The sequence below is a fragment of the Chelonoidis abingdonii genome, chromosome 17, assembly GCF_003597395.2.
Source record: "Chelonoidis abingdonii isolate Lonesome George chromosome 17, CheloAbing_2.0, whole genome shotgun sequence".
NCBI lineage: Eukaryota > Metazoa > Chordata > Testudines > Testudinidae > Chelonoidis > Chelonoidis abingdonii.
In genome coordinates, this window is record NC_133785.1 from 22,703,194 (window position 1) to 22,724,974 (window position 21,781).

Genomic DNA, 21,781 nt, shown 5'->3' on the forward strand with positions numbered 1-21,781 from the left:
ATATAGTAATTAGCCCTCAGGCTCTTCTAACTTAAAAAAAAATACAACAACCTGAATTGGGGAACACCTTTGCTCACTGCACCAACAGATCCTGCACTAAGTACAGGTTGGATGAAACTGGGAATCAGGCCTCAAAGAGCAAAACATGGAGTACTGTTAAGAGTACATTAGATGCAGACAAGTTATCAGTGTACAGAAATTTGAAGGACAAAAGCATCCTCAACGGAAAGAAGGCATTACTTTATACAATTAAATAAGGGCATATGTAGGAGCAATGGGATGGAATTAAGGTAAGAAAAGAAGGGGAAAATTTAGGCTAGCAGGAAAAGCTTTCTGATAATGGGGTGTATTAGGGTGTGAAAGGTTTTCCCAAGGAAGTAGCTGGACTCATTGCATGGAACATTTAAAACTACAATGGACAATGCATCTGGAAATGCCCTGCCTGGACTACATGATCTCAACTTCTAATGATTTTTGGGTCAATATGGCATCTTGCACTGATTTTACTAAATATGAAAATTATTGTTTTCTTTTTGATAAAAAACCTGGAAGCACTAATATGAGATGTATTTTTACCACACCATTATAATAGGTTATTTTATCTTAAAGATGGTTTGTATCAGCAGTACATACCAGCCTTCTTTTTAATTTTGAAGTCAGATAATATATTTGTGTTTTACTTAGTAGTGGCTGTATCTGAAACAACAGGATGTTTCATTTATAATTTCTGTTCTTCGTAAGTATGAAAACCAAAGGTCCTAAGTAGGATGGAAGAAGGATGGGGCCCTAGAGTTTCGCAAAACTAGGCAGATTCACTTTAGATGCACATCTTTGGTTTTAATCTGCCTGGCTCTTGCCCTAAATTTTTCTCCACTTCCATATCTGAATGAAACCAAGCACTCAGTCTGAAATTCAGACAAATCCATTGTTTCCTCTGGCACTGTGTCAGAACCACATGAAACCACAAGTTTTATGGGGTTTCAATGTGACACCAGGAATTAGGCACCAAAAAGAACCCCAAAACATTCTGTATTTCTCTAGTTAAAACTGACACTCCCTACTCACCAACAAAAGTTGGTCCAATAAAAGATTACCTCACCTTGTCTGTAATATCCTGGAACTGACACGGTTACCACACTGCATAATCCCTGCATCATGAGGTTAGGGTGGTTATTTTTTTCTTTATTGTTCTTTCAACTAGCTGAAAAGCTCTAAAATTAAAACTGCTTTCCCCATTGACACTGGTTTTCCGAGGGCCTTTTTTGAATGTTGTAACTTCCTCTATACCCAGCAAACATGCTACCACTGAAGCTACAGAAATGACGTTACTATAACAGTCCAGGGGAGTCATTGTTCCTGACATTCAGAAATGGCATTTCAGTAGAGCAGAAAACAGGCCTGATGGAGTTCTAATCCTTTTGGTAACAATCTGCCAATAACTTCTGATATCAGTTTTTGGGGCCCAATTCTGATCTCACCAAGGTAAGTCACGAATAACTCCATGAAGTAACTGGTTTTACAGTGGTGTTAGTTAGATCAGAATCAGACCCTTTGAGTTTTATAAACTGTTTTCCCACAAAAAAAGTAGCACATTTGACTCCTCTGTCACGTCTGCTTGAGGAGTCTCCGCTGAATAAAGTACTCAGGCACAAACCATAGATATTGAGGGCAAGGACTTCAAAGCTTTTCTTTTCTTTGATATGCAGCTGAAAAGCAAGCCATCCACGTTTCTGCTCACAGCTGAACACATTTTGGAAATCCCAATATGAGGTAATAACATGAACCATTCTGACTACTGCACACTGGGGAGGATGTGGGAGGAGAAAGAGATTAGGGCCCAATCCTGCAGTCCTTCAAAGCAAGGGGGAGTTTTGCCATTAATTGCACTGCAGGAGTAGGCAATAAGATATCCAAGTAAAATTAACTGTATGACCAATTGGGCACCATAATGTAGTTCTGCACTTCTATACATTTGAATTATAATGGACATTAGTCAAAACTGAATATTGATCAAGCCACAATATCGTTTAAAAACTGACTGCTAAATATTGACAAAGCCACAGATTATCCTGGGGATTTGTCCTCTCACCCCTCTTCTGAATTCTCCCTTTCCTATTATATTTTTTTCAGCATTAACCCCCTTCTTCTCTCAGATCCCCTCCCTCTCTCCTTCCTCTCCCCCATCATCCTGTCAAAATCTAAACCAGTCTCCATTCAAAGGCCATCGGTTCCACTCCTTCATTGACTAGAACAGTGAGACTCGTGAGCCACAAGTGGCTACTTCATGTGTCTTCTGCGGCTCTTTGTAGCACATGATATTAAAACACTGTGTGATTTAATTATTAACTGATCTAAGTTAGTAAAAGCATCCTGATTGGTTAATAACATATTAACCAAATTGTAGCTGATAAAATAATACTTGGTCACTTTGCTGTGAGGATTAGATACACCTCAGTGGTTCAGGAGCCAACTTACTCTGAGTACACTAGCTTGGAGACTTGCAGAAATCCCATGGTCAGAGCAACTGCTTTTTCAGCATTTTTAACCTCTGCTGATCCTGGTAGGGAATAAGAAGCTGCAGCTGGAAATAGAACCTGAGTCTTGGACATAACCAATTACAGTAGAGCCAAGAGATCACAGGACAAACTAGTTCAGTGTTTTTAAAACTAGCACTAAAATGATCAGTTTCTAGCTATTAAGCAATGCAGACGAATATGGTTCCTCTTATTTATTATGTTTTATAACTTTTGAAAATGAGCCTTAGGCCTTGTCTACACTGCTGCTTACAGCGCTGAAACTTTCTTCACTCAGGGGTATGAAAAAACACATTCCTGAACAATGCAAGTTTCAGCCCTGTAAAGTGGTAGCGTAGATAGTGCTACAGCGCTGGGAGATGCATCTCTCTCAGCACTGGACCCGCAACTACACAGTCATGCTAAAGCGCTGCCATGGCAGTTCTTTAACATTGGCTGCGTAGACATACCCTTAGTCACTTCAAAAAAAATGTATCCATACTTAATTGCTAAAATAAGGCTTTATCTGCTTAGTAGCCCCACATCATTGTATATATGAAAACCTCTCAAAAAGGAAGGATGAGACTGGCATGATGGTCAAGTGGCTACGGCACAAACGTAGGCTTTGGGAGACCCGCGTTCAGTTCCCTCCATGGCCACAGACTTTCTGTGTTACTTTGGACAAATCACTTAAGGTATATCCACATACAGCAAATAAAAAAATAAAAAAACCACCCCCAGCGCAGCAAGTCTCAGACCCAGGGTCTACAGACTGGGGTTTGTGCTGTGCTGCTAAAAAGTAGATACATAGATGCTTGGGCTCTGAAACTCACTCCCTTCCCAAGCTGACATGTCAGCATAGCTATTTATAACATGAGTCCTAGTCTGTAGACCTGGGCTCTGAGACTTGCTGCCACAGGGTTATTTTGGTGTATAGACATATCCTATGTCTCTCCATGTCTCAGTTCCCCATCTGTTAAACGGAGATAATAATCTGTATGTCACAGGGGTGTTGCGAGGATAACTATAATGTGATATATGCCAGCAATGCCTCTCTGCCATGTATATTGGCCAAACCGGACAGTCTCTATGCAAAAGAATAAATGGACACAAATCAGACATCAAGAATTGTAACATTCAAAAACCAGTAGGAAAGCACTTTAATCTCCCTAGACACTCAATAACAGACTTAAAAAGAGGCAATTCTTCAACAAAAAACTTCAAAAACAGACTTCAACAAGAAACTGAAGAACTGGAATTAATTTGCAAACTGGACACCATCAAATTAGACCTGAATAAAGACTGAGAGTGGATGGGTCACTACAAAAAGTAATTTTCCCTCTGCTGATACTCACACCTTCTTGTCAACTGTTGGAAATGGGAGACGTCCACCTTAACCGAATTGGCCTCGTTAGCACTGACCACCCACTTGGTAAGGCAACTCCCATCTTTTCATATGCTGTAATATTTATACTGCTTACTGTACTTTTCACTCCGTGCATCTGATGAAGTGGATTTTAGCCCACAAAAGCATACGCCCAAATAAATTTGTTAGCCTCTAAGTTGCCACAAGGACTCCTCGTTGTTTTTGCTGATACAGACTAACACAGCTACCACTCTGAAACATTAACGATTGTAAGCCACTCAGATATTATGGTGATGGAGATCATATAAGTACCTTAGATAGAACATTAATAAATGTAGTCTTACTATACACCCCACAAAGCCACTCATCATCATCATCATCCCTGTTTTTCAGATACGGAGCAGCAATTTGCCCAAGCTTCTACAGGAAATCAGTAGTATAGCTGATTGCAGATCTGTGGACTTCTACTCCAGTGCCTTAACCACAAGACCATCATTCATTACACCAGGGGTCGGCAATCTTTCAGAAGTGCCGAGTCTTCATTTATTCACTCTAATTTAAGGTTTTGTGTGCCAGTAATACATTTTAATGTTTTAGAAGGTCTCTTTCTATAAGTCTATAATATATAACTAAACTATTGTTGTATGTAAAGTAAATAAGGTTTTTAAAATGTTTAAAAAGCTTCATTTAAAATTAAATGAAAATGCAGAGCCCCCCAGACCAGTGGCCAGGACCCAGGCAGTGTGAATGCCACTGAAAATCAGCTCCCATGCTGCCTTTGGCACCCAGGCCATAGGTTGCCTACCCCTGCATTACACCATTTTCTTTGGTGATTATGGCAGAACAGCGATGATCCTGAAGCATGAGGTTAAATTCTGGATTCCAAGTTTGCCGCCTCCCCCCAAATGGATGTCTCCTCACATCTTGGATTTTGGGCTGACCTATTATCATTTGTGAAATATGGCTCTCAAGCTAGGCATGAATTCCATCCACCTGAATTCAGACTGGGGTATTCGCCCCAATCCAACTCCAGGGCAGGAAGGCAATGTATTTAATTACTTCTTTAGCAACTGTTCTTTTTAAGGGCTTGGCTACACTTGCAAGTTACAGAGCAATAAAGGAGACCTGGGTGCACTAGCTCACTCCCGGTCCACACTGGCAAGGCAGGTAGAGCACTCTGACTCCATGGCAACAGCGCTGCTGGTACTCCACCTTGGCAAGAGGGATAATGTTTGCTGTGACTTGGCTACAACGCCCGGGCGTCAGTGTGAACAAGATGTTGCATTACTGTGCTCTGATCAGCCTCCAGAAACGTCCCATAGTCCCCTTAAGTCAAGTGGCCACTCTTGTCATTGTTTTGAACTCCTGTAAGAATGCAGAAATGCCCTTTCAAAGCTCCGTTTCTGACAGCCGGCATGCAAGCCATTACTGGGAATGCTGTGTGTGTGTGTGAGAGAGAGAGGTCTGCTGCTGTCTGAACTTGCAAGACAGCCTGCTGACATGCTCTCAGCCCCCCAAAAACCCACTCTCTCCCCCCCCCACATACACAACACATTCCCTGTCACATTCCACCCCATCCCTCCCATTTTAAAAGCATGTTGCAGTCACATGTATGCTGGGATAGTTTAGACAACCGGTTCTAAAGAGGTTTCTACATTTAACAACCAGTAAGTTGAAGTGACCCAGGAGCGTAGCCAGTGGCTGCTCCCCGAGCACATTATCCAGAAGTGGCACCGTGGGTGCTCCAGCTCCCCGCCCTGACCCCAGCTCACCTCCACTCCTCCTCCTTCCCTGAAGGCTCTGCCCCTCTTCTTCCCCTGCCCTCTGCTTCCCACGAATCAGCTGTTTGCACGGAAGCCTGGGAGGGCGGAGAAGCAGTGTGGCGGCTTCACGCTCAGGCAGGCGGAGACGGAGCGGAGGTGACCTCGGACGGGGGGGGCCCCCATGCCACAGCAGGTAACCCAGGGGATGAGAGGGGGGCATAAGGGAACTGCTTCCCACCCCAGCTCACCTCCATTCCACCTCTGCCTCCCTGGGCCTGAGCACGAAGCCACCGCTTGCTTCCCAGACCTCCCAGGCTTCCTGCGCAAACAGCCGATTCGTGGGAAGCAGGGGGCTGCAAGCTTGGCCGGACCCGGTGCTCCAGGCACTGTGCGGCGGTGGCATGGCCTGGCTCCAGCCAAGCGGCACGGCTGTAGCACCCCCAGCCACCTCCAGGCAGCGCAGTAAGGGGGCAGGGAGTGGGTGGAGTGTTGGATAGGGCAGGGGAGTTCAGGCAGGTGTTTGGGGGTGGGAGGGTGGATAGGGGTCAGGGCGGACAGAGGGCGGGGAACAGGGAGGTTGAATGGGGGCAAGGGTCCAGGAGGAGCAGTCAGGAAGGAGGGGGGGTTGGATGGGGCAGTAGGAGGCAGTCAGGGGCAGGGGTTCCAGGGGCGGTCAGGGGACAAGCAAAAGGAGTGGTTGGATGGGGCAAAGGTCCCGGGGGGCCATCAGGAATGATAGGAGAGGTTAGATGGAGCAGCGTGGGGCAGTCAGGGGACAAGGAAGGAGGGTGGATGAGGCAGAGGTCCCGGGGGGGGGGGGAGTCAAGGAACACAGGGGGGAGGATGAGGCAGGAGTCCTGGGGGGCGGACCACAACCCCCTTGTGGGGTAAGGAGGGAACTGGTTGTTAAGATTTTGGCAGCTCATCAGTGGATAGCTGCCCATAATGCACCACTCCCAATGCCACTGCAAGTGCTGCAAATGTGACCATGCCAGTGCGCTTGAAGCTGTCAGTGTGGACAGACTGCAGCACTTTCCCTACTGCACTCTACGAAGGCTGGTTTAACTCAAAGCGCTCTACATCTGCAAGTTTAGCCATGCCCTAAAGTACTCGACTGTCTAACTTTCCTGGCTTTTATGACCCCCGTCAGCTACACCCCTCCCACATGCCACTCCTAGTTCACTGTGCTCCTTCAATCTCACTCAAACAGTTCAAGCTTTGCTTTCCTCTAAGGCCTGATCCAGCTCCCATGAAACTCAATGGAAAGATTCCTCTTGATTTCCATGAGAATGGCTGCATTGGACAAATTCACTCTATTAGCCAAGTGTTACAGCAGAACTTACAGGCAGATTTTACTCCCAGCTGACTTGGAAGGAAGTTGTTTAGATACTATTTTTAACAGGCGAAACCTCTGGACTTGCTGGTGTTTGCTGAGTGCAGAACAGTCCCCTTTACCCCAAAATCTTTCAGCAAGCACAAAGGTCTGGTCTACACTATAAGTTTATTTCGAATTTAGCAGCGTTAAACCAAATTAACGCTGCACCAGTCCACACAACGAAGCCCTTTATTTCAATATAAAGGGCTCTTAATATCAATATCTGCACTCCTCCCCGACGAGAGGAGCAGCACTGAAATCGCTTTTGCCATTTCGGATTAGGGTTAGTGTGACTGTAATTCAATGGTATTGGCCTCCGGGAGCTATCCCACAGTGCACCATTGTGACCGCTCTGGACAGCAATCTGAACTCGGATGCACTGGCCAGGTAGACAGGAAAAGCCCCGCAAACTTTTGAATTTCATTTCCTGTTTGCCCAGCGTGAAGCGCTGATCAGCACAGGTGACCATACAGTCCCAGAATCCAAAAAAGAGCTCCAGCATGGACCATACGTGAGATACTGAATCTGATCTCTGTATGAGAACAGATTCATCTCCCATCAGAACTCTGTTCCAATAGACGAAATGCCAAAACATTTGAAAAAAATCTCCAAGGCTACGAAGGACAGAGTCCACAACAGGGACTTGACACAGTGCTGCGTGAAACTTAAGGAGCTGAGACAAGCGTACCAGAAAGCCAAAGAATGAAATGGATCCTCACGGAGGGAGGAGCGACTGATAACTGTAGCTATCCCACAGTTCCCGCACTCTCCAAAAGCCATTTGAATTCTTGGCTGAGATCCCAAAGCCTGAAGAGTCAAAAACATTGTTGCGGGTGGTTCAGGATATATGTTGTTCCACCCCGTAAAAGCAAAGGGAAAAAATCCTCTCTCAACTTTTTTCAATGTCACCATATGTCTACTGGATGCTGCTGGCAGACACAGTGCTGCAGCACTACACAGCAGCATCCCCTTCCCTTTCCTTGCCTTGCGGACGGCAGACGATACAGTATGACTGATATCCGTCATTGTCATCCCGTGAGTGCTCCTGGCTGGCCTCGCTGAGGTCGGTCGAGGGCACCTGGGCAAAAATGGGAATGACTCCCTGGTCATTCTCTTCTTTAAGTTTTGTCTAATGGAGATTCAGTCCTGCCTGGAATATCCTAGCAGCTGGAAGCTGCCCTCCCCCCGCCCCTTTGATGTCTAATGGAGATTCAGTCCTGCCTGGAATATCATAGCAGCTGGAGGCTGCCCTCCCTTCCCCACTTTGATCTCTGCTTGCAGAGGCAATAAAGTCAGTGTTGTTTCAAATTCATGCATTCTTTATTACTTCATCACACAAATGGGGGGGATAACTGCCATGGTAGCCCAGGAGGGGTGGGAGAGGAGGGAAGCAACGGGTGGCGTTGTTGCAGGGGCACTCCCTAGAATGGCATGCAGCTCGTCATTTTTGCAAGATGTCTGGGGCTCTGACCCAGAGTGGTCATTTACCTCTCTGGTTCTTTAGTAGGCTTGCCTGATATTCTAGGCAGGACTGACTCTCACTTTAGACAAAACTTAAGAAGGGAATGACCTGGGGAGTCATTCCCATTTTTGTCCATGTGTCCCCAGCTGACCTCACCGAGGCTGGCCAGGAGCACCCATGACAGCAGCAGACAGTACAGTGTGACCGGTAACTGTCATTGTCAACTTGCAAGGCAGCAGACAGTACGGTATGGCTGGTAATCGTCTTTGCTAACTTGCAAAGGCAAGGGGATGCTGCTGTGTAGCACTGTAGTACCGCGTCTGTTAAAAACATCCAGTGACAGTGAAAAAAGGCTGAACGGGCTCCATGGTTGCCGTGCTATGCCGTCTGCCCAGGCAATCCAGGGAAAAGGGTGCGAAATGATTGTCTGCCATTGCTTTCACGGAGGGAGGATTGAGTGATGACATTTACCCAGAATCACCCGTGACACTGTTTTTGCCCCATCATGCACTGGGATCTCAACCCAGAATTCCAATGGGCAGGGGAGACTGCGGAAACTATGGGATAGCTACCTACAGTGCAACGCTCTGGAAATCGACACTAGCCTCGGTACATGGACGCACATCGCCAAATTAATGTGCATGGGAGACTTTATGGCGGTGTAACTGCAGCGGTTCACCTGTGCAGCTGTAAGGTCTGTAGTGTAGACATAGCCTAAGTTGGCAGGTCTAGCTGTCATATAAGTAAAGAAGAATTTTTTCTAAATGAAGCAAATTTGATTTGGAAGTCACTAGGACAATAAATGTGGAATCCCACAGTAGTGTTTTTAAAGTCATTTTTCACACAGTCACACCTTAAACTCTAATTAGAAGCAGCCATTAAAACACTGTACTCCACGCCCTCCCTACTTGTGCTTGCTCAGTGCAGGGTGTTTGTGGCATTTCTGAGTAATCCTATTATGTATACCATTCTGTAATGATTTCATAGAGAAAATCAGCTGCATTCTTTCCTTTGGAGAAAGCAGTTTGGAACTGAACACAGAAACCTCTCCACACTTTCTTTAATTACATGCAAGGAACAGCAATTTGCAATCTGATTTTTATCTTTTCCAGGAAAAATCTATTATTCAGCTAGGTGTTATGTCTCTTCTGTGGCAGGGGAATTTAATCTTTACCAGGCTTTCAAAAGTGGCATTCAAAGATTTTAAGGAAATGGATTTTATTAACACCTGAGATGATGATATCACTTTTGCCCCAGGGTAGAGATATCTGGCAACCTCCAGCAAAGCCTTCAGTAAACAGCTGGATGACCTCAGTGTGACTCCTCCTCACTCAGCGCAGGAGAAACTCCTTTATTTAATATTACTGCACTGTAGTTTAGACTACAAGGATCAAAGACTGAAAACCAGCTACAATAATCTTCAGAGCAACTACACAGCAAACCCAGATGCTGCATGGTAGATTTCTCTTGTTAGTTAAAACTGCTCTAGTATTTGAAAATGGAAAGGATCCTGGGTGAAATCTTGAGATTCTGTTTTTACTCAAAAACAACTCAGCCCTTACTCAGGCAAAACTTCCACTAGTCAATGAAAGCTTTGTCTCACAAGGACCAAATAAAATTCCTATCGATGACTACACAAGATATAAGGTAATGGAGAAACAGCCCTCTGTATGCCAATTGTCTCCATCAGCAGCCGATTCTTGAAGTATGCAGAAAACATAATCTCAGCTACATAGTGACACCAACCACATTCTTTCTGGATAATGATCATTCTTCTTGTATGTATGCATGTTACACCATTTTCTGTAACATGCAGCAGAATCCTAAGCATCTAGCTCCCTTATTAGGTACAGCTCCATCCTATCTGACCTCAATCTCTTCTGATCTAAGTGGCTTTCCTCATCACACCCTGCTTCTGTGATCCACCGTAAAGTCTCCCATGTAGCCATTCTATGCCTGCAGAAGCGAGTTCTCCTGCTGACATAGCACTGTCCACACCGGCGTTTTTGTCAGTGAAACTTATGTCAGTCAGGAGTGGGGTGTTTTCAGACCCCCTAATCGACAAAAGTGCTAGTGTAAGCAAAGCCTTAGTTTAGAACCTGAGTTAACAACTGTGTAACTGATGTGCACATCAGAATAGATATCAGCTCATTTTCCCATAGCTCTGTTCATTCTACAGGGTAGATAGGAGTAAGATTTCTTTCCCCTACAGAGAGTAGATGTGATCCTGTATATACCCGGGGGTATATCTGTTAAGTAAGAAGGTGCCATTTTTGCATTTGCCCAGTGATGTTAATTGAGCAAAATTCCCTCTGAAACCAATTGTAATTTTGCTTGATTAAGGAAGGTGAGATTTTTGGCCCTTAGTCACTTTTAAGAGTAAAATTGCATTTTCAGGGACAACTAAAACAGAATGTGGGCTGTTTAACATGTATGTTTCAGTCTCCTCAAGAAAGCTATTATTTTTGTCTACTACAATATTAACTCAGACTCCAAGTACCTGAAACTCCAGCAGTTTATCTGAGGAACTTATATAGCTGATTCACTAGGGTGTAATCAATGTTTGTGAAGCACTATGGATGTGCTGAGTATCACCATTATTGCCAAGGACAGGATCAACATTCCTCTGATGTGCCATAAATAAACTGACATCCAGTGTATAATGTTAAAGCCTTGATGCCGTCCATCAGTCAAGTGTTATCTTGTTACCATTCTGACTGGCATCAAGAAACAGCAAGAGACAAGTTTATCATCTCAGGCCCGTCCTGCTAAATGCTGAGTGCCTTCTGCCTGATGCTGAGTATTCCTACAATTTACTTGAGTGATGTTTGGATCTGAGTTTTGGTTCAGCCCATCTCTAATTTATAGGGTCTGCTCTTCCTTGAACAGATAAGAATAAATCCTGCTGACACTAAGAGTAGACATTCACCTCTGACCAGGACACCAAAATGCTTTGAGAGGCAACATGGCCCACTGGCTCTAGACAGGATTAGAAGTTGGGAGCTTGTTCTGGCTCAGTTTCTCCCTGTACAATTTGAGGCAAGTCACTTAACTTCCCTGTGCCTCGGTTTCCCCATCTCTAAAACAGCGATAGTTCCTTACATGGACGCTATGGGTATGAGCTGGTTAATATCTATCTGTAAAGGTCTCCTCAATGTGTAGTCAAAAGAAAAAAACAAAACAAAACCATAATTTGGGTACATAAGGTATTGAAAGGAATTGGATTATTTCATATTGCCTTTTTATAAGTCAATGCTTTGTTCAAATTCTAGGCACCCTATATCTAAAGTGATATAGCAGAAAGAGAGGCTGTTCACAGAGGGTGATAATTATTAGAGACCTGGGAAAACATTCATACGGAGACACAGAAAAGACTAGGACTATTTAGTTGAGAGAAGGTGCTAAGAAGAGACATACTGTAATAGAGGTAGACAAAATACTGAATGGAATAGAAAAGAAATCAGAAATTCCTATTAGTCCTTACTCACAAAGGCACCAGCTTCTAATTTCCCCCAGGGTGCTCAGCCCCAGGCCCCACCCCCAATCCACCCCTTTCCCTAAGCTTCCACCCCACCTCTTCCCATACCCACTCCACCCATTTCCCAAGGCCCACTCCCATCCCTTCTCCGTCTCTTTCCACCCCTTCCCCAAGTGCATCACGTCCCCACTCCTCCCCCACCCTCCCAGCGCCTCCTGCACAGGGTAGAACAACTGATCTCCAGGAGGTGCTGGGAGGTAGGAGGAGGAGATGATTGGCAGGGCCGCCAAAAGAAGGGAGTGGGGGTGTGTGGAAGGAGAGTTTGGCTGCCAGTAGGTGCTAAGCACTTGCTAATTTTTTTCTGTGCGTGTTCCAGCCCCGGAGCACCCACGGAGTTAGCGCCTATGCTTACTCATAATACAAAAGCAAGGGTATGCAATGAAAATTAAAGGCAGCAGATTTAGAACTGACCAAGAGCAACATTCTTCTACATTACGTATCATTAGCCAGTAGAACTGAATGATACACGATTTCACCAAGGCCCACAGCTTACTAGAATTAGAACAGACACCATTACATTTTTTTTTAATTCTCTCAGATGTGCTAGACAAGGGGTGGGCAAACTTTTTGGGCCGAGGGCTACATTGGGGTTGCAAAACTGTATGGAGGGCCAGGTAGGGAAGTCTGTGCCTCCCCAAACGGCCTGTTCCCTGCCCCTTATCTGCCCCCTTCCACGTCCCACCCCCTGGTTGCCCCTCTCAGAATCCCCGACCCATCCAAACCCCCCCCCCCACTCCTTGTCCCCTGACTGCCCCCCGGGGACCCATAACTGCCCCTAACTGCCCCCCAGGGACCCCACCCCCTAGCCAACACCCCTGCTCCCAGTTCCCTGACTGCCCCAACCCCTATCCACACCCCTACCCTCTGATAGGCCCCTGGTACTCCCATGCCTATCTAACCCCTGCCCCCATTCCCTATCCCTTGATTGCCGCCCCCCCGAACCTTCACCCCATCCACCTGCCCCCTGCTTCCTGTCCCCTGACTGCCCCCCGGGACCCCATGCTCCCTTACCATGCCGGAGCCAGCCATGCTGCCACGCTGCCCGGCAAGGATAGTGGGCCAGAGTGCTGGCGGCGTGGCGCGCTGAAGCTGCCGTGGAGGGGGGCAGCAAGGGAAGGGCCGGGGGCTATCCTCCCCTGCCAGGAGCTCAGAGTACGGGTCGGATGGTCCCGCGGACCGTTGTTTGCCCACCTCTGTGCTAGAGACATAAATTCTTGTGCTTCAGAGCATTTGCCAACCTATCTGGGCAGACTGCTCTCTACATCGAGGTTCTTGCATCTTCCAGTCATCTCATACTGATCAGTGTTAGAAACAGGATATTGAACTAGAGGGACCAATGATCTGCTCTGGTATGGCACTTCCTATGTTATTGCTTAATATTATTTGCGAGGGTGGAAAATTAATGAAGTCGGAATTTTAGAATGAGGTTTCCAGCGAGAGGTTTTCTTAACTAAAAAGAGGGTTTATTTTGCTAGGGTTTACATTGCCTAATATAAAATACAATAAGTTCCTCTCAGGGAGAGGGATCATTTACTCACAGTCCAGAATTACTTGTGCTGCTCGGTAGAGCTGCAGTGCTTGGAGAAGTTCCAGTAACTGTTGGACTGTTGCTAGCCTCACTCCCCACCACCACATGAGCTCTCTCGTTATGCTGATTCCCGTCTTCTCCATGCACTTGATTTTCCGCAGCTCTGTCTGATCAGTTATCACATAGGAGGCTAAAGGTAAAGAAGGGATATTTCTCTTATAAAAAATGGAAGAAACAAAACACAAGCTAAATTCAGCAGTGAGTCTGTGGCCCTACGCACACTAGGAAACATCACTGTTGCAGTATTCAGTTTAGTTGAACCAAAGCTATATTACAGTTTAGTGGCAAGTGTAGACAAGGACAAACCATAGTTAGTGAAGGGTCAGCTAAACCTACTGGAAAAATGGTGCAGTTTTCTAGTGTACAGAAGACCTAAGTGAGGTGAGAAGGAATCTAAAGGTATGTCTACATTACAGCTGGCACACCTACAGCGCTACAGCTGTGTCACTGTAAGCGCCATAGTAGACGCTTTGTACATTGATGGAAGGGGTTTGTCTGTTGATATAGTTAATCCACATCTCCGAGAGGTGGTAGGTAGATTGACAGAAGATATTCTTCCCAGCCCTGAGCAACATAACTAGGTAAATCTAATTTTTAGTACAGACCAGGCCTAACGTTACTGTAATTTAGGCCTTGTCTATATCCTGGTCTACAATTAAACTTTAGATCAACCCAGTTCTCTCTCTCAAGGGTATGAAAAATTCATACCTAACCCTTGGTGTAGATGCAGCTAGGTTGATGGAAGAATTTTTCCATCAGCTTCACAACAACTGCTTGGGGAGGTGGTTGGAAAAACCTGTTCTGTTGCTGTAGGAAGCATCTACACGATAGGCACTGCAGCTGTATCGCTATAGTTCCCATAGTGCAGACATGCCCTACACTATAAATGTGTTGCTGATATAACTATAATGGCAGAGCCTCATAGTGCAAACAGTTTACGTCAATAGAAGGTCTTTGTCAGCACAGTAACACTGTCTCCCCAAGTGACATTAGCTATGCCCACAGAACCACTTTTCTGTTGGTGTAGCTGCATCTATAATGGGGGGGGGGCGGTTCTGGCATAATTATGGGTGTGTCTACACTACAAAATTATGTCAACCTAAGTTACTTTGGCATATACCCGCAGCAGTAATTAAATAATTTTCGCATGTCCACACTATGAACCTTGTGTCAGCGGTGTGCCTCCTCACCAGGAGCGCTTGTACTGATTGTAGTGTCAGTGTGGGGCATTGTGAGACAGCTTCTGAAAGCCAGTAACAGTCAACGTAAACAACACAGTGTCTGCATGACACTGCACTGACCTAACTACATCAGCACTGACTCTACACCTCTCCTGGAGGTGGAGTTATTAAGTTGGCATAGTGAAGCAGTTACATCAGTGGGAGCAAAATTTTAGTGTAGACACTCACATAGTTAGGTTGACATACTCTGTCACCAGTGCAGCTATGCTGTTTTGTGGTCATCAGTGGCTGCAGCTGGGGCAAATCCCCAGTGTACATAATGCGTTAGACTCCCTTACACTTGGTAAATTAGTGTCAGAGAGTTCAAATTTCTCTGCTTACACATTTCCCCTTAATTTGGCTCAATGGAGTTACAGCTGGGATGGAATTTAGTTTATGATCTTCTATTACTACATCCTTTGTCCTTTCTCCACAGTCTGCTATTGTTCACTGTGTTTCTCTAATTTAGACTCCAAGCTGCAGTGACCTGTTCTTCTTTGACCTTCAGACTCTTGGGGTTTGGGATAAACGATTTTCTCTTTCAATACAAAATGTGGATTTGGAGGACAGAAACAAATGTTGGATCATTTGAAATGTGAATATCCAGGAACTGGATAATCCGGGCATGCCCATCTCTCCAAGGGTCCATGCACTGAATAAAAAAAAAAATTAAGTAGAGAAAATGTCATAAGAATAGCAAGGAAAGTGCTTATTTTATCTCTTTTGATTTCACTTAGGAGTGAAAAGCCAAGTAGCAAAGCAATCAGGTCAGGGTTATTCAAATCTGGAGTTCTGAGTCAGGTCCATCTCTACCGTTGGAAAATCAATGTATTCAGAGGTAAATTTAGCATACAAACAAGGCGAATAAACAAAGAACAGGAAACAGGGCAAAGAAACGGAAATCATAAAATCTCCAAGCCAGGGTGGGACTGATGGCATTAGAGCAGAGATTCTCAAACTGGGTGTGGTGAGGTTATTACCTGGGGATCATGAAGTTATTACAAGGAGGTTGTGAGCTGTCAGCCCTGCGCATGGTGGAGCTCTGGCTGACAACTCCATGGGTGCGTCAGGGCTGGAGCATCCACAGAAAAAAAAAAAAAATCAAGCCACAGCTTTCCTCCCCCAAGCACCTCCTGCCCAGCACAATCAGCTGTCCCAGGGTGTGCAGGAGGCGCTGGGGGCAGAAAAGAGGGGCAAGGGCGAAGCAGGGGCAAGAAGAGGCAGGGTGAGGATGGGGCCTTGGGGGAAGGGAGTGGAGTGGGAGCAGGACCTGGAGCTAAGCAGGGTTTCAGCATCCCTGGAGAATGGAAGAAGCTGGTGCCTGCGGGCAAGGCAGTCAGCTGGAGCCCCTCCAGTCCAGCCCCACCCCCAACCCCGCTTTGCATCTAGCATGTAATAGCATTAAATATTTGAAAAAGTGGTTTTAATTTATAAGGGGGGTTGCCCTCAGGGGCTTGCTTTGTGAAAGGGGTCACTAACACAAAAAGTTTGAGAACCACTGGATTAGAGAACGGAATCAATAGTGTAGAAAACAATGATAGTGGAATTGCAAGCGAGGAGAAGGGTGGCAATGTGGGAGCTGGGAGCCTGGCTGGGGTGGAGGAGCAAGGAGGGACTTCCAAAAAAAAAAAAAATCACACTATATATCCAAAGTATTTCTGTGCTTATCTGAATATAATGGAGGTTTAGTCACCACTAAGTGATTTACAGCTTGATCCCGCTAACGGCTCCATGCAGGTGAAGCCCGGAGCCCCACATGCATCCATACAGCATCTGGTCTTTAGAGAGCACCAAAAAGTGCTGTGTGTCAGGAATCCCCCTGTGTGACTGGAGCCTGAGCCCATCGTAGAAAGTAGAGAGTTCACTGCCGGGCTTGTCTCCATCCACCTGCCCTTGCTCCTGTCACCTGCCTGGCTACACAGCCCCCTGCCTGAGCCGCTCCTTGTCAACAAACCCCCCACCCCTTCGCCTCTCAGCGCGGCCGTGAATCAGTGCTCGCCGGCGCTGTCCTCCCCGCAGCGCAGCGCCCCGCTCTCACCGAAGCGCATCCAGTCGTAGTCGTTCAGACAGTCCATCTTCTGGCAGAAGTCCTCCAGCACGCAGGCGGGCAGGGCGTGGATGTACGCGGGCTGCCGGGAGCTCCGCGGGGCTGGCTGTTGCTGGGCCATTCCTTCGCAGTCACTTGCTGCGCCCCCCGCCTCCGCTCTCAGGACTCGCTCTCTGGCGCCTCTCCGCGCGCAGACGTGGCCTGTCGTCCCACACGCCTCAGAGGCTTCCTCTTCTCCGGGGGCTGCCATTGGCGGCCTGTCCCCCTATCAGCAGCGGCCTCTGGCGCCCAGGCGGATGTGTACAGCCAGAGAGGCGATTTGCCTCTCTCAGTTTCACAGTCTCGTGACATTAGCCGCACTGCGCTCAAGCGTGAAGCCGGTTTTTCCTCTCTAGGGTGGGTGACTGTTGCTCCAGCCGCCTGGCGAAGTTATGAGTGTGAGCAAAGGCAGCTTCCCGGAAAGTTACACAGCCCAGGGGTTTCCCTAGACCGCCGCTGGATTTCCCCAACACTCTCTCCCAGTTACACGCAGTGTTGCCAATTTAGTTGGTGGTTGGAAATTGAAACATTAATACACGTTTCAGAAGCATATACAGTATATGAGAAAATACTTGTACGTGAGAAGGCAGAATGGGTTTGACAAGTATAAACAAAGACTAGCTTCCTCATATAGCTGTTATTTATGACAATATCAGCACATTTGTTTCTGCTATATTGGTCTACCTAATAATTTCTAATTGTTATTGATAAGCAAGGTCTGAATGAGCTCTCCCCTGACAGCTAGTGATGAGCCAGGGTTGGGTGGAAAGGTTTTAGGACCAGTTTGTGTTTACAGGAACACACCTACTCTGACTACCTAACCAGCAGACAGAGCTATGCTACCCAAGTGATTAGTTTTGGCTAGTGTTGGGTACAAATCACTTAAGTATTAAATGTGGGGGTTATGAAACGTTGTTATCCTTGTATGAGTAAAGGGCAGCAGAACTGTACTTAGCCTGCCTGAATGAGGGGGTCTCCCGCAGTGCTTAATTTGTGCTAGGGCTTGCCAGGGCTGAGCCCCCGCACCTCTAGGCTCCGCAGTTCATAGCCCTGGGACCGCTGGGCTTGTCACATCAGTTATGAAAGTAACAGACTTGCTTGAACCCTGGCACCTCTTTCGTTACAAATTAAGTACTGGTCATCCTCAGCTGAACTGCACTCCCTAAGCAGGAGGTTTGGATGCCATATCCTAGTGAAAAGAGAGAGGGTGGGGCACAGGTATTTTGCCTGGTAGTTGGGGATCTGCCTAACAGTCACAGGCACTATTTGACCTGCCCCTCTCTCCTGTCTAGAGAGAGCTGATAAGTGACCACTAGAGCTGAAATCACTGATAATCAGGTCTAAGTGCTTAGAGCTGCTGTGGGACAGTGTTTCTGTGGAAGAGACAGCCCAGTCTACACTAGCAACTTGAGGTTCACCCACTGAGAGCAGGGTGGAACCACATGAGACCAACTCGCAGAGGTCACAGTGGCAGGTGGCAGCAGAAGGTAACAGTGCAGGGCCTTTGGGGATGGAGTGGTGGAGTGAACTGTGGCATGACAAACAACAGCAGCCAGAGCATTGGACTATGTTTTAGTGATTTTACTACAGAATATTAGATTTATGACTGGGAAACTTATATAAATATGTTTCCTAGTAGGCAAATATTTTTAAAATGCATTATTTGCCAAGGTCATTATCTCACATCATCGCTATCTCAAGAGGTCATTATCTTGGGGAGTTTCTGTACTAAACTTTTTTATTATAATTCTTTTTATGTAAGAACAGACATATTGGGTCAGACTAAAGGTCCCTCTATCCCAGGATCCTGGCTTCCAATAGTGGTTATTCCAGGTGCTTCAGAGGGAATGAACAGTACAGGGAATCATTGAGTGATCCATCCCCTGTCGTCCACTCCCAGTTTCTGGTGAACAGAGGCTAGGGACACTCAGAGCATGGTGCTGCATCCCTGCCCATCCTGGCTAATAGCCATTGATTGACCTAAGCTCCATGAATTTGTCCAGTTCTTTTTTAACCCTGTTATAATTTCGTCTTTCACAATATCTCTGGCAAAAAGTTCCACCGGTGACTGTGCATTGTGTGAAGAAATACTTCCATTTGTTTGTTTTAAACTTACTGCCTATTAATTTAATTGGGTGACACTTGGTAAGGGATAAATAACACCTCCTTATTCATTTTCTCCACACCAGTCAAGATTTTATAAGCCTCCATCATATTCCCTCTTAGACTTCTCTTTTCCAAGCTGAAAAGTCCCAGTCTTTTTAATCTCTCCTCATAGGGAATATGTTCCATATGCCTGATGATTTTTGTTGCCCTTTTCTGTACCTTTTCCAATTCCAATATATCTTTTTTGAGATGCGGTGACCAGAACTTCATGCAGTATTCAAGATGTGGGCATATTATGGATTTCTATAATAAAAATGGAGAAGCTTGGTTTGCCAGACTGATCAGCTAAGCCAATACTGACAACCTATATGAAAAGGCTGCAAAACACCATGCCTCTGGACTGCATCAACTTGCAGAAAGCTTTATAAGCCAGTCGCTGTCAAAGCCAATTTTAGAAGAACTTAATGAGGCTGTTAAGAATGCTGGAGACACAACTCAGTTTATGTGAAGCAACATGGCTGTTACACCATAATTTCTATTTAAGTAAGAGATACCACACAATACAAACTGGAGGCCAATGTTAAGTGCACTGTCACTTGTTAACTCTGAAGTTGGACACTGATTTTGAACAAGACTGGCAAATGCTTGCTATCTTTCTCAAAAAGCTCATCTGACTCTCTAGAAGCATGTGGTTGTTACCCAGGGTTCTTTCAACCCAAAGCTCTTGGTAACTGTTACTCTGTGTGAGGAGATGTCAGGAAATAAATCAGGGGAGACACGGCCATCCGACCGATAGATGGCTGGCACAAACAGGACAACACAAGAGTGCTTTTGCTTAAAGATAAACTTTACTAGTCTCAAGCACTTACACACGTCTGCAACAATGTTAGTAAAACACCCCCAACCCTTGATAATTACCAAAGCTGAGTGTGGCTTTCGAACAGGCTTCCGGTGGCCAAATCTTCCATCTGCTGGTGGGGACCGCAAGATGTATCCAGAGGGAGAGTCCAAGGAAAGTCCAAAAGAGTTCCGAAATGAGTCCAACTATTTCAAGCTTTTTCACCTTATTTATACATTAGTAATAGAATGACATGTCCCTTAAAGAAACCTTGTTAAGTAAACAGTTTTAATGATCAAGCAAGAGGTTTCTTTAGATTATTGATTAACCAAGTGTTGTTTTTTTCAGAGTCTGCAGCCTTTAGACCCCAATAGACATTCCTTAGGGTACATCCTGCTTTTTTAATATGCATGCATCAGCAACTTCAACACAATTCTTATCAGAAAAGATGCAAGGTCAAGCTGCCCTTGTTATGGCACCCAAAACCTCCTCCCCTCCTGCCTTGGTCAAGCTGAGATTGCTGAATGGCCAATTTACAGCTTGCTGACTAGGCCGCCTTTAACATAAGCGATAGTGGTTTTAGGCACTTTACTGGTTTACTGAAGTCTGCCCGAACACAGTGCAACAGTGAAAGACTCAGCAGTTGAAAAAAGTGAAGAACTCTCTCACCATATTCAAAAAATGTGCATACATGGCTGATGATGCTCCTATTCAAATAGGCATAAAGTATTAAGTAATTGTATATGTTATCTTGATGTCCATGGTAGGCCAGTAGATGCATGCTAGATGTTCAGGTTATAGAAGACACATCAGCTGCATCTGTGACAGCTTAGAAGAGTTAAATGCTTGTAAATTGAACCCCAAACAGATGGCTGCTTGTGCATTTGATGGAGCTACAAACTTCTCTGGAAGACATAGGGGAGTGCAAGCTTTGCTCAGAGAAAAGTGTAACCCTAATCTCTCCTGTTCACACTGCAGAGGCCATCTACTCCAGCTAGTGCTAGTATAAGCTGCAGAATCTTAAAAAGATATTAAAAAGCCACAAATGTAATGGCTTTTTTATACTCTTTTTTTTTTTTTCATCAAGAGTCCAAAAGGACTGAATGTCTTGAAAACAAATAGAAGATACATTGGGATTGAAGTTCAAATTATCCAGCCTGGGAAAACTTGATGGCTTTCTCATGAGCGATTCTTGGCTGTTGTCTTAAAATTACTGCAACTATTATTACTGGCTTTGGAAAATATCCACCAAGATTGGACAGATCTAAGTAGTGAAGTTGCTGGATTACTTTTGTTACTAAGTTCAGAGAAGACTATCGTCATTCTCACTCTTGTAAATCTACTGTTTAAACAACGTTATCCAGGCATCTGCTGCAACAGTAGTAGATCTTTGTCCAGCAATAGAAGCTACCCTTGGATCAGTCAGAGACATCCACTGAAAATGTACTGGAAGAAGCAAAGACTTCAGTCCAGAACTTGACTAATGAAGGTACTTATATTGACTCCTTACTGAAGAGGACAAGAAGTGCTTGTTAAGCCAGCTGAAGAAGTACACAGACTTGATCCTTATGAATCTACAATAGTGACTCCTGGATTCTACTCAACCTCCATGTAGCTTTTACGGATGCCTGTCTTATAAAACACCTACAGTTGAGTAAAGTGAGACACTACTGTTGCAGACACCGGAGGTGCCCAAGGCAAACAACAGTGATTCGTGCCCGGAGTGCTTTAGCGCCAATAAACACACCAGGGGGAGAAGCAAGCAAAGTTTATTTGAGATCTCAAAGCGGGGCTGGGAGACTGCCTGCCTCAAATCCAGCCCAGCTAAAACAAGCAGTCTGTTCCTTTATATCCATGAGAACTTTTCTCGCTGACTAGCAAGCCCCCGTTTCCCCTCCCTCTTCTGTCCGGCTGCAGCATTCTTTT

General features: G+C 45.5%; 1 protein-coding gene across 1 annotated transcript in view; it reads right to left on the reverse strand.

Moving 5' to 3' along the window:
- IRAK2 (interleukin 1 receptor associated kinase 2) overlaps positions 1–17,049 on the reverse strand; it is a 36,885-nt gene extending 19,836 nt beyond the window's left edge. The window contains exons 1-2 of the mRNA XM_032784237.2: positions 16,864–17,049; positions 13,556–13,735 (exon numbers count right to left, since the gene is read on the reverse strand). Of these exons, the coding sequence (XP_032640128.2) occupies positions 13,556–13,735; positions 16,864–16,993 (310 nt within the window). The 5' untranslated portion in view covers positions 16,994–17,049. The remainder of the gene's footprint in view (positions 1–13,555; positions 13,736–16,863) is intronic.
- Between the last annotated feature and the right edge of the window lie 4,732 nt (positions 17,050–21,781).